Here is a 13,801-nt window from a genome sequence, read left to right as displayed (position 1 = left end):
GGAAGTGAAACCAGATGATATAGGGATAACAGAAACATAATAATAAATAAATGGAGATATCCTATCTCCTAGAACTGGAAGGGATGTTGAGAGGTCTTGAGTCCAGCCCCCTGCCTTCACTAGCAGGACCAAGTACTGATTTTGCTCCCTCAAGGATTGAGCTCATAACCCCAGGTTTAGCAGCCCAATGCTCAAACCACTGAGCTATCCCTCCCCCCACAGGTGGAATAGTAGTCATGACTGGAGTACAGGTATTGAAGTGTATGTGCTATTTAGGAAAGACAGCAATAAAGGCAAAGGTGGTGGAGTAGCATTGTATATCGATGAGGTAGACTGTAAAGAAATAAGAAGTGATGGAATGGATAAGACAGAGTCTGTCTGGGCAAAAATCACATTGGGAAAGAAAGCTACTAGAGCAGGGGCCGGCAACCTTTCAGAAGTGGTGTGCCGAGTCTTCATTTATTCACTTTAAGGATTCACGTACCGGTAATATATTTTAATGTTTTTTAGAAGGTGTCTCTCTATAAGTCTATATATTATATAACTATTGTATTGTAAAATAAACAAGGTTTTCAAAATGTTTAAGAAGCTTCATTTAAAATTAAATTAAAATGTCGATCTTACGCTGTCGGCCTGCTCAGCCTGCTGCTGGCCTGGGGTTTCCGTTCACCTAGGCCAGCAGCGGGCTGAGTGTGGCCGGCAGCCAGAACCCCAGACCGGCAGCGGGCTGTGCTGGGCCGGTGGCCGGGACCCCAGGCCAGCAGTGGGCTGAGCGGCTCAGCCCGCTGCTGCTCAGGGGTTCCATCCGCCAGCTCCTGCCAGCTGGGATCCCGGCTGCTGGACCTGCTCAGCCCGCTGCCATACTGGGGTCCTGGCCCTGCCCACATACAGTGGGTACCTACCTTCTCCCTGATTCTGGCCCATTCTCTTCCTCTCTCTCTGAACTGAGCTGAGGGTGGGAGTGCACTGAGCATAGGGCTGGGGGTGAAGGAGCAGGCTGGGGCTTGGAGTGTAGGGTCTGACCAGGAGCTAGAATGAGGGAGGGGGCTCAGGGTTGGGGCAGGAGGTTTGGGTGTGGAGCACTTACCTGGGCAGCTCCCATTTGGTGCGAGGGGTGCAGGTGGGAATGTGGGGGGGGGGGAGGGGCGCGGCGTGCAGGAGCTCCCATTTGGTGCTCAGGGCGGGGGTGGGGATGTGGGGGGTGCAAGAGTCAGGATGTGGGGGGTGCATGGGATGGGGGTTGGGTATGTTGGGGTGCAGGTGTCAGGGCCTGGGTATGTGTTGGGGTGCTAGATTCAGGGCTGGGGTCATGGTGGGGGGGTGAAGGAGTCAAGCAGAGGGCTGGGAGTGTGTGAGGGGGGTATAGGGCTCAGGGCAGAGGGCTGGGAGTGTGTGAGGGGGGTATAGGGCTCAGGGCAGGGGCCTGGGGGGTGTGCGGGATGCAAGGCTCAGGGCAGAGTGTGTGTGAGGGGGGGTTAGGGCAGGGCAGGGGTCTGGGGGGTATGCAGAGCACAGGGCTCAGGGCAGAGGGCTGGGGGTGTTTGTGGGGGGGGTCAGGGCAGAGGGCTGGAGGGGATAATGCCCCTATTCCACCACCACCCCTTCCCCAAGGCCCTGCCTCAGCTTATTCTCTGCCTCCGCCAGGAGCAGCAAGTAGGCTGACCCTGCTTCTTCCAGACCCCCACCCTCGCAAGGGCCATCACCTGATCAGCCAGCAGGGAGAAGGAGGAGGGGCAGGAACCCAGCACACTGCTGGAAGAGACAGGGGAGCTGGCAGAAGCCGGCAGGTCCCAGTTGCTGCCCCTTGCCCCCTGCCCCCGCGGGGGGGGGGGCGGAGGGCAGAGAAGAGCAGGCAGGGCCGGGCTTGGCTGGGCAAGGCAGGATTTTTAATGGCACAGTGCTGCTTGCTGGGACTCGGCAGGCAGCAGCGTGCCATTAAAAATCAGCTGGCGTGCCATAGTTTGCCGACCCCTGCACTAGAGCTTCCCCTGGGATAGTGCTTGGGGTGCGCTACAGACCGCCAGGATCCGATTTGCATATGGATAGAGACCTCTTTAATGTTTTTAAAGAATAAACACTAATGGGAATTGTGTGATCATGGGAGACTTTAACTTCCCAGATATAGACTGGAGGACAAGTGCTAGTAATAATCATAGGGCTCAGATTTTCCTGGATGTGATAGCTGATGGATTCCGTCACCAAGTAGTTGAAGAACCAACAAGAGGGGATGCCATTTTAGATTTAGTTTTAGTGAGTAGTGAGGACCTCATAGAAGAAATGGTTGTAGGGGACAACCTTGGTTCGCGTGATCATGAGCTAATTCAGTTCAAACTAGATGGAAGGATAAACAAAAATAGATCTGGGACTAGGGTTTTTGATTTCAAAAGGACTAACTTTAAAGAATGAAGGAAATTAGTTAGGGAAGTGGATTGGACTGAAGAACTCATGGATCTAAAGGCGGAGTTGCAGAAACTATCAGAAGCCTGCATCCCAAGAAAGGGGGGGGGGGGGAAGTCATAGGCAGGAGGTGTAGACCAAGCTGGATGAGCAAGCATCTCAGAGAGGTGATTAAGAAAAAGCAGAAAGCCTACAAGGAGTGGAAGATGGGAGGGATTAGCAAGGAAAGCTACCTTATTGAGGTCAGAACGTGTAGGGATAAAGTGAGAAAGGCCAAAAGCCATGTAGAGTTGGACCTTGCAAAGGTAATTAAAACCAATAGTAAAAGGTTCTATAGCCATATAAATAAGAAGAAAACAACGAAAGAAGAAGTGGGACCGCTAAACACTGAGGATGGAGTGCAGGTTAAGGATAATCTAGGCATGGCCCAATATCTAAACAAATACTTTGCCTCAGTCTTTAATCAGGCTAATGAGGAGCTTAGGGATAATGGTAGGATGACAAATGGGAATGAGGATATGGAGGTAGATATTACCACATTCGAGGTAGAAGCCAAACTCGAACAGCTTAATGGGACTAAATTGGGGGGCCCAGATAATCTTCATCTAAGAATATTAAAGGAACTGGCACATGAAATTGCAAGCCCATTAGCAAGAATTTTTAATGAATCTGAAAACTCAGGGGTTGTACCGTATGACTGGAGAATTGCTAACATAGTTCCTATTTTTAAGAAAGGGGAAAAAACGTGATCCGGGTAACTATATAGGCCTGTTAGTTTGACATCTGTAGTATGCAAGGTCTTGGAAAACATTTTGAAGGAGAAAGTAGTTAAGGATAGTGAGGTTAATGGTGATTGGGACAAAATACAACATGGTTTTACAAAAGGTAGATCATGCCAAACCAACCTGATCTCCTTCTTTGAGAAGTTAACAGATTTTTTAGAGAAAGGAAATCTAATTTACCTCAATTTCAATAAGGCATTTGATACAGTTCCACATGGGGAATTACTAGCTAAATTGGAAAAGATGGAGATCAATATGAAAATTGAAAGGTGGAAAAGGAACTGGTTAAAGGGGAGACTACAACAGGTCATACTGAAAGGTGAACTGTCAGGCTGGAAGGAGGTTACTAGTGGAGTTTCTCAGGGATCGGTTTTGGGACCAATCTTGTTTAATCTTTTTATTACTTATTACTTGGCACAAAAAGTGGGAATGTGCTAATAAAGTTTGCGGATGACACAAAGCTGGGAGGACCGGGATATCATACAGGAAGATCTGGATGACCTTGTAAACTGGAGTAATAGTAATAGGATGAATTTTAATAGTGAAAAGTGCAAGGTCATGCATTTAGGGATTAATAACAAGAATTTTTGTTATAAATTGGGGACGTATCAGTTGGAAGTAACAGAGGAGGAGAAGGACCTCAGAGTATTGGTTGATCACAGGATGACTATGAGCCGCCAATGTGATATGGCCGTTTAAAACGCTAATGCGGTCTTGGGATGCATCAGGCAAGGTATTTCCAGTAAAGATAAGGAGGTGTTAGTATCATTATACAAGGCACTGGTGAGACCTCATCTGGAATATTGTGTGCAGTTCTGGTCTCCCATGTTTAAAAAGGATGAATTCAAACTGGAACAGGTACAAAGAAGGGCTACTAGGATGATTTGAGGAATGGAAAACCTGTCTTATGAAAGGAGACTCAAAGAGCTTGGCTTGTTTAGCCTAACCAAAAGAAGGCTGAGGGGAGATATGATTGCTCTTTATAAATATATCAGAGGGATCAGGGAGGGAAAGGAATTATCTAAGCTCAGCACCAATGTGGACACAAGAACAAATGGACATAAACTGGACATTAGGAAATTTAGACTTGAAATTAGATGAAGGTTTCTAGCCATTAGAGGAGTGAAGTTCTGGAACAGCCTTCCAAGGGGAGTAGTGGGGTCAAAAGACATATCTGGCTTCAAGACTAAGCTTGATAAGTTTATGGAGGGGAGGCTATGATGGGATAGCCTAAATTTTTGGCAATGAATTGATCATTGATTCTTAGTGGTAAATATGCCCAGTGGCCTGTGATGGGATGTTAGATGGGGTGGGATCTGAGTTACTACAGAGAATTCTTTCCCATGTGTCTGGCTGGTGAGTCTTGCCCACATGCTCAGGGTTTAGCTGATCGCCATATTTGGGGTCGGGAAGGAATTTTCCTTCAGGGCAGATTGGCAGAGGCTCTGGAGGTTTTTCACCTTCCTCTGCAGTGTGGGGCACGGGTTACTTGCTGGAAGATTCTCTGCACCTTGAGATCTTTAAACCACAATTTGAGGACTTCAATAACTCATAGGTTAGGGGTTTGTTACAGGAGTGGGTGGGTGAGATTCTGTGGCCTGCGTTGTGCAGGAGGTCAGACTAGATGATCATAATGGTCCCTTCTGACCTTAAAGTCTATGAGTCTGAGCCTATCACATCTGCCAACTCCTTTAGCACCCTCAGATACAGTGCATCCGGCCCCATGAACTTGTGTTCATCCAGGTTTTCTACGTAGTCCTGAACCACTTCTTTCTCCACAGAGGGCTGGTCACCTCCTCCCCATGCTGTGCTGCCCAGTGCAGTAGTCTGGGACCGGACCTTGTTCGTGAAGACAGAGGCAAAAAAAGCATTGAGTACATGAGCTTTTTCCACATCTGCTGTCACTAGGTTGCCTCCCTTATTCAGTAAAGGGCCCACACTTTCCTTGACTTTCTTCTTGTTGCTAACATACCTGAAGAAACCCTTTTTGTTACTCTTAATATCCCTTGCTAGCTGCAACTCCAAGTGTGATTTGGCCTTCCTGATTTCATTCCTGCATGCCTGAGCAATATTTTTATACTCCTCCCTGGTCGTTTGTGCAATCTTCCATTTCTTGTAAGCTTCTTTTTTGTGTTTAAGATCAGCAAGGATTTCACTGTTAAGCCAAGCCGGTCGCCTGCCATATTTACTATTCTTTCTACACATCGGGATGGTTTGTTCCTGCAACCTAAATAATGATTCTTTAAAATACAGCCAGCTCTCCTGGACTCCTTTCCCCTTCACGTTATTCCCACAAACCTGACCCTCCCTCAGTTCTCCACCCCAGGATCCCCACCTGAGTCTCTGTCCTTCCCCTCCGATCACCTGACATCTCACATACTTGAACCTTCTTCAAGGGGAGGGTCAGGAAAAAGTAAGAGATATGACTTAGACACCTAAGTCCAGCATTTACATGCCCCTTACATTCACAATATCCTATTCAGCTGCTGTTGAACCCTTTAGGTGCCTAAGTCACCTGTTGCCTTAATTTCTCCTGTTAAAGTTCCGTACATGCCTAAGTTTTTGCCTCTGGCTATGTGCATTGTTGTCTTGCTCTCTGCACCTGGATGTCTAAATCCCAGAGCAACCCACAAATGGTCTATTTCACCTACAGGGCCTGAATCAGGTCCATTCAAAATCTAGCTGGAGGAAGAGCAGCAGCAGCATTGTGTTAGGGAGAAGGAGGGAATTTCCACAATAGAAATCAGGGCCAGATTTAGATTCAAGTCCTTCTCCTACCTCCCCATCCTTCACTACCTATCTCTGATGTGAAATATGCCTGCCCTCTGCACTACTACTACTACTTCATGAGGCTGGACAGTGGGGGTAGGAGAAGGTTGCATGGCAGCTGAGGTTAAAGACAGGGAGAAATAATTTTATAATTCTACCAAACTTCAACCGCTTGGCTGAAAATTTCTCATGCCAAATGTCTGCCTCAGGAAGGATGTTGATAAAATGGAGAGGCACTCCAGTTCAGAGAAGAGCTATGATAATGATTAAAGGATTAGAAAACCTAACAATTGCTGATATGGGCACTGGGATTCTGAGCAGAGCAACTAAGAGCAGGGAGACAGTCTCCTGGAACCCAGGGAACATCAAGAAGGTGGAAGCAACCTGATTCTAATGCAGAGGATACCTGAATTGGTTGGGAAGGGGGGAGGGAAAGAGGGGAAGAGCGGTGGAGTTAATAGTTTGGCTGTGCAAAGGGATTTGGAGCAAGTAGGGGGAGGGATCTGAGGAGGAGCCAGGGAGAAGATTGGTCAAAGAGACTAGGCTAGAGAGACTGGGACTCAGACAGCTAGACCAGCAGACTGGGACTCACTAGATGTGGGAACCAGGACTGGTATGAGGAGGCAAGGAGGAACCTGGGGAGACTTGGATGACGAGTTAGCGTGGGAGATATGTAAGAAACAGAATGGGTACAGGCTGTCGGGGACACAGAGAAAAGTGTCTGTGTCCACTCAAATACACTCCCCTCCAGAGACTGGAATGGAAACCCAGATTCATGGGTTTCAACATTCCCCTGCTGCCAGCAAATATCGGAGAAGCCCCTCTCTAGTGCAGTTCCAGCTAGCAGTAGTAGGTTGCCATTTGAACTAATGAAATAATTGACAGAAGATGACAGATGTCTGTGCACTGGATCTAGAAAATGAGGAGCACACCTGTGAAAAGTTTAGTTTCACTGACTTGCCCAGTATCATACCAGAACTCTGTGTGAGAGGCAGGGCTAGACCCCACCTCTCCAGAGCAGCATTCCACTACCTTCATCATAAGACATTCTTTATTTTCCTGCAATCCCCTGTCTCATTCACTACTCACTTTACGGTATCTGACTCGTTATGGAGGTGGACAGGGCTGTTCCATTGCCTTTCCCTTTCGGGAGGGCATTGGTGCTCAACCAGCTGGTTCTGTCCATGTTCCGGCACTGGCTCAACACCCTAAGCCTGCCCTCAGGAACCCTGGCTAGTCTCCAGAAGAAGATCCTGGAGTTTTTCTGGTTAGGACTGTACTTAAAGAACATAATCGGTTTAATTTATCAAAACAAAGATTGAGAGGTGACTTGATTGTGTATAAGTACATTCACAGGGAGAAAATAACAACTATGAAAGTGCTCTTTCATCTAGTGGAGAAAGCAAAACAGTGAATGGAAACTAAACCCAGACAAATTCAAATTAGAAATCAAGACCAATTTTTTTTTAACAGTGAGAGTGAGTAAAGATTGGAACAAACTACCAGCAAAGTGGTAGATTCTCCATCTCTTGGAGTCTTCAAATTAAGACTGGGTGCCTTTAATCAAATACAAGTTACTGGGCTCAGTACTGGAGTAATGGTGAAATTTAATGGCCTGTGATAAACAGACTTGGTGATCTAATGGTCCCTGCTGGCCTTAAATTCTATGAATATGCACTTACATGCACTGTATCCAGATATGTGTACAGTGGGATTTAATTTCTTACAACTTTATGCTCACATACCTGATCCTGTTACTTCTTTAGGAAAAAGGTACACTTGAATTTTAACCTCTCTCTTTCCGTACAGTAAAATAAAGGCCTCTTGAGTTTCAAACTTGGCCAGAAGCAGGAGCATATTAGACATCTATTCTACCTCCAATAACTTCATAATTCTCACTTTCAAGATCTAATCCATTTACTGAGATGACTAGTGAACTTCATATGTATAGGTCATATTTCCCTGCTGAGAATATAAGGAGTCTGTTTTATTCCAGACACTCTTGTATTTTGTGGCAGCTAGTTCAAAATCAGACTAGAGGATAAGGTAGGCCATAGGGATTTCTAAGTCAGTTGTTTGGGTGCAGTTTAGCACTGCCTCCCTGATGGGATTTGAATGCCAAGTTGAAAAATGTGACTTTATTTCCCCACAATAAAACTTGCTCTTTGCAAGAAAGGTAACTTGTTTTTTTTTTTTTTTTTTTTTTTTTTAATTCATCCTGTAAGGTCACATGCTTGGGCTTAGGTGCAGTAGTAATAGTAATAGTTGATATGACCCATAAGATCACTTACTGAGGACTTTTGCTTGAGGCAGACATACCTATAGTAGGCTATAATCAGAAATAAAACACTGCACCAAGTTGCTATTAGACTAGCTACTTCTTTTTAAGTCCTACATATTTTCCAAATCACAATACATATTTGTTATTTAAAAAACCTTTTTCCTATGTCAATTTTAAGTGCCAAAGTACATAATAGGCTCTTTAAAAATAATCTTTTACAATCCCAGTTGCCTGGGATCCTGTCTGTTTGCCTCCTATTACTCTGGCAAACAGCATCCATATCCATTAGTCATAGCGAGTAAATAACTTACTTAACTCAGGCAATAAACCCAAATAATCACTAACGACAGAGAGTGATAAAAGTTTCAGCACTGATATTGTGTTTTTCTCTGTGATTGCAAATCTATTGAGCTGAGCGTGTTAGACCCAAGTTACTTAGTAACACAAATTGCCGTGAATAAGGTTCAGAGGTCTGATGGGAAGCAATTGACATTAATCGAAAATATGTTCCTACTTTTTATCTCTTGTTTTGTAGCGCACTTAGAGATGAGGAAAAATATAACCTCTGATTTCCAAACACTTGGATAAAACCCAAACCTGAACCACTTGTGGGAATTGCAGTTTATGCCTTGGAAGTCATCGTGCCTGTCTATGACAGTTTCAAATTAGGCTACACTGCACTGGTGCATTGCAGCTACACTAAGGTAGTAGTGTACCTACATTGGCACAGATATCCCCACAGATATTCTATACTCTATTCCCCTCAGAGTATAGACTGGCTCTGAGGTACAATGCTTTACAGGATTTCATATGGCCCAGTGCATTCCTTGCTCAGGTCTGTGTTTGAAAGATGAGATTTTTTTTCAAAAGTTTATAAATGGGATTTATGTTCCTAAAGCATTGAAAGTCAAAAGGACTTGTGCTTCTAAGTTGTTTGACTGCTTTTGAAAATCCCACCCGAAGTCACATTTTAGCTTGAAATTAACAAGACTTCAATCAATCAATCTAGCCATGTTATTTATTTATCTTGATTAACCTTATGGCCATCATTTTTTTAACTATAAGCTGCAAAACATCTTCTAATTTCTACTTTCCAGAATAAATAATCTTGGGAGTTTCTGAATGCACAAGAAACATCTAGTTTGTATAATTCCTTAATATAGATAGTCAGGGGTATGTAGGGCTCATAACCTAAAGAGAATGAAGGTAGTGGAGAACAGGAAGAGGGGCACCCAGGTACCACAGTGCCTATGAAATCCCCAGCCATGCCTCTGATGGAGTAGCAAGGGGAGGTCAGGTGCTGCACACCTTTTTTACTCTCATGACTTTATGTTTCTTAAGGTAAAGTAACCAAACTGGAACTTCAAGAACTGTAGTTCAATATAGTAGAGCTTATTCACCACGGTAACTTTGTGTCATTGCTTACAACAGGGCAAAGTGGATGCAAATTACTACATAATTATATCATTTTATACCAACTTTGCACTGGTATAACTATGGAAGTGCAAAGCATAACATCTCAGCCTTTTCAATCCCTTTTTAAAATATCTAGCTCATTCTACTTTTTTTTTTCTAACTGCTGCTGTGTGCTGGGTAGACATAAGCACTTGGGAACTGTCAGACTTGATCAGACTAATGTTCCATCTAGTTTACAATATCCTGCCTCCAACAGCAACCAGTACCAGATGCTTCATAGGAATATGCAAGAAACCCTTCAGTAGGCAGATGTGCATTTTTTGATATTTATGCACGTTTATAATTTTTCTGCCATTTTTCATAGCTGTCCTAATTATGTTTAAATTAGTGAAGAACAAAATACAAAAGGTTTAGAAGTTCAATTTGGAACCTGAAAAATTGATTTGTAAATCTCAGAATAATGGACTTTCTCATAACATTTTGACACTTCTGTTTCCAGTCCAAAATGGAACCATGAAATGCAGAGGCATGTGAAAATGTATTTCAGCTGAAAGATTTTATTTGGATTTAGTTCAATTCAGGACAAAGATTTTTTTTTTTTTTTGAGGCAGATTGTGAACAAACTCGCTTTAAAAAAAAAAAAGAAATCTAAATTTTTAAATGTGACCAGTGTAACCAATACAGTTATGTTTGCAGTGAGCCTGAAACAAAACCTCTGAGGTGTGAATGGCTCCATTCATTTATTTGAGTGTTAAGGCAGATGTGAATGATACTTTTTCACTGTTTATCAAAGCATGTAAGAAAGGCAAGGAAGTTATGTAGGGTAACACAGTGTACTCTGACAGATCATACCTTTTGGATCATACATTCCACTTGTAGGATGAGTCTGGAATCATTTTTTTTCTCCCCATAATTGAGATGGAACCAAGCCCAAAGGATTAGCCAGGTGTCTGAGTCCCATTCAGGGAAAATCCCAAGCCAGAGACCAACAAGAGTCCATGGCAGGACATGCTTTATTAGAGAAAAAATTATTCAATCACTTCCACACCAGTGATTTTTAAATGTTATTGCTAAGTACTACTATTGTAATCTTGGGAAAATAATATTCTGGTTCATTTTTAAATACTCAAATAACTAAGATTCATAGATTTTTAAGGACATAAGAACATAAGAACAGCCATACTGTGTCAGAACAATGGTTCATCTAACACAGTATCCCGTCTTCCAATAGTGGCCCTTGCCAGATGCTTCATAGGAAATGAACAAGTCAGGGCAATTATTCAGTGATCCATCCCTTGTTGTCCAGTCCCAGCTTCTGGCAATCAGAGGTTTAGAGCATGGGGCTGTGTCCTTGACCATCTTGGCTAATAGCCACTGATGCACTTATTCTCCATGAACTTATCCAATTCTTTTTGGAACCCAGTCATACATTTGGCCTTCACAACATCCCCTGGCAACAAGTTCCACAGGTTGACTGTGTGTTGTGTGAAGAAACACTTCCTTATGTTAGTTTTAAATCTACTGCCTATTAATTTAATTGGATGTCCCCTGGTTCTTGTGTTATGTGCAGGGCAAAATAACTTTTTGCTATTCACTGTCTCCTCACCGTTCATAATTTTATAGCCCTCTGTCATATCCCCTCTTAGTTATCTCTTTTCTAAGCAGAACAGTCCCACTCTTTTAAATCTCTCCTTGTATAGAAGCTGTTCCATACCCCTAAACACTGTAGTTGACCTTCTCTGTACCTTCTCCAATTCTAAAATATCTTTTTTGAGATGGGGCGACCAGAACTGCACACAGTATTCAAGGTGTGGGCATACCATGGATTTATATAGTGGCAATATGATATTTTCTGTTTGATTATCTGTCCTTTTCCTAATGTTTCTTAACATTCTGTTAGCTTTTTTGACTGCTGCTGTACATTGAGCAGATGTTTTCAGAGAACTATCCACAATGACCCCAAGATCTCTTTCTTGAGTGGTAAGAGCTAATTTAGACCCCAACATTTTGTATGTATAGTTGGGATTATGTTTTCCAATGTACATTACTTTGCACTCATCAATATTGAATTTCGTTTGTGATTTTGTGGCCCAATAACCCAGTTTTGTGAGATCCCTTTTTAACTCTTCGCAGTCAGCTTTGGACCTAATCATCTTGAGTAATTTTATATTGATCTGCAAATTTTGCACCTCACTGTTCATCCCCAATGGCTAACAAGCCTTACTGTAAAAAAAATTATTTTAATCTAAATTTTTCTAGTTTCAGCTTCTAGACACCTACTACTTGCTTATAAATCATCAATAAGTCACCTTCTCTGTGAGCTAATGTATTGACCTTTTTAAGTCTCTCACTGTAAGGCAGGTTTTCCAGACCTTGAAACATTCTTGTAGCTCATTTTTGCACCCTCTCAAATTTTTCAGCTTACTTTTTAAAAGGTGTGCATCCCATTTCAAAAAATGGTCTCACTAATGCTCAATTTAGTTGTAATAACACCTCCCTACATCTACTTGATAGTTCTCTGCTTATACTTCCAAGTGTTTATACTCTTAAACACTACATTGCACCAGAAGCTTATATTCACTTGGTTATCCACCGTGCCACCTAAATAGCTTTCTGAGCCACTTGTTTCCAAAGTACCCCCATCCTATAAGTGTGACCTACATTCTTGGTTCTCAGATGTCTGATCTTGTATTTAGCTCTATCAAAAAGCATATTATTCAACTAAACTTAGTTTACCAAACAATCCCGATTGGTCATTTAACACTTCATGTTTTGTGTCATCTGCAAACTGTACTGGCATAGATTTTATACATTTATACATTTACCAGATGTAAGCCATGTCCACTCACTGTGGCACTGTATTCCCTTCTCGTGGGGACTAAATCACACAGACATTGATGAGCCTTATACAGCCTTAGAATAGGATAGCTGAGTCTTTCAGTTCAGGTAGTAGTAGCTCATGTATTAAAATCCAGAAGTTCCAGGTTTGATTCGCTGATGATGATGACCAACCCAAAGGCATCAGCATTACACAGATTATTGAGAAAGATATTGAATAACATTGGGCCAAAACTAAATCCCTGTGTGACCCCACTAAAAACACCTCATTTTATGATGATAGTAAAAAGTTTTAACACTGATTTTTCCTAATTCATGATTATTGTAAAGCATTCTTAGTTTGTGGACATTTTCTAAATCAGTGTATCTTTTAAAAATATCACTTTCACACAGTAAGAAAGCTATTCTACTTTGTGGAAAAGAACAGGAGTACTTGTGGCACCTTTATGCTCTAATAAATTTGTTAGTCTCTAAGGTGCCACAAGTACTCCTGTTCTTTTTGCGGATACAGACTAACACGGCTGCTACTCTGAAATTTGTGGAAAAGGTTACATTAAAAAAGCAAAAATAGAAGATTAGATTTATTAACATATTTTCCCTGCCCATTCATGCTTTATATATATAGTTAAATTAATATTGTATGTTTAATTGCTCTTACCTCCTCCATATATTTGACATAAGTATGGAAATCTCCACACATTTCCCAGGCCTACTGCAAATCCAACGCAGCTTAAAATATACTGGAATTTATTGTCCCACTTCGGTCTGTCATCTTCTTTAAGAACTTCAGGGCTATCCAATGACTGAGCATTTGACATCTTTACAAAGTATGGTATTCTTTTATCCTGCTGTTTAACGAATCGTGGGGGGGAACTTTATATAATTCAGAGTCTGGCTCTCCTACAAGTTTTATATGAGGAGAGTCTGAAGATTTCTGGAAAAGAGGTGGAGTTTTCATTACTTTACATCACCCAAAATGTATGAGTGTAAGGATTTGCAATTTAAAACCAAAACTGGGAATGATGAATATGTAGATGCAGCTATCTCTCTGGCCCGTTTTTTTGTAATTTCCTTCTTTATTTGTAGAACACAGAGAGAGACTGTTAATTGGTAACTCAGGGTAAAATAGTTTGTTTTGTTTGTAGATTCCTATTAAACCTCCAGGTTCTCAGATACTTTACAAAAGTTTTGTCATCTGAAAACAAAAAACATCTTGCAACATTCAGATCACATTAATATAATAAAATATTTTTTAAAGTGTTTCTTAAAAATAATCCTAAACAGCTTTGATCAGAAAAAGCCATCCCCCAGCCTTGGT

General features: G+C 42.3%; 1 protein-coding gene across 1 annotated transcript in view; it reads right to left on the bottom strand.

Annotated features, from left to right (window-relative positions):
• Window positions 1-13,510, bottom strand: part of LOC128832273 (sodium-dependent neutral amino acid transporter B(0)AT3-like) — a 73,345-nt gene extending 59,835 nt beyond the window's left edge. Inside the window, exon 1 of the mRNA XM_054019519.1 lies at window positions 13,142-13,510. Coding sequence (XP_053875494.1) covers window positions 13,142-13,301 — 160 coding nt within the window. The 5' untranslated portion in view covers window positions 13,302-13,510. The remainder of the gene's footprint in view (window positions 1-13,141) is intronic.
• Between the last annotated feature and the right edge of the window lie 291 nt (window positions 13,511-13,801).

This window comes from Malaclemys terrapin, chromosome 2, assembly GCF_027887155.1.
Source record: "Malaclemys terrapin pileata isolate rMalTer1 chromosome 2, rMalTer1.hap1, whole genome shotgun sequence".
NCBI lineage: Eukaryota > Metazoa > Chordata > Testudines > Emydidae > Malaclemys > Malaclemys terrapin.
This window is presented reverse-complemented; position numbering and strand designations above follow the sequence as displayed.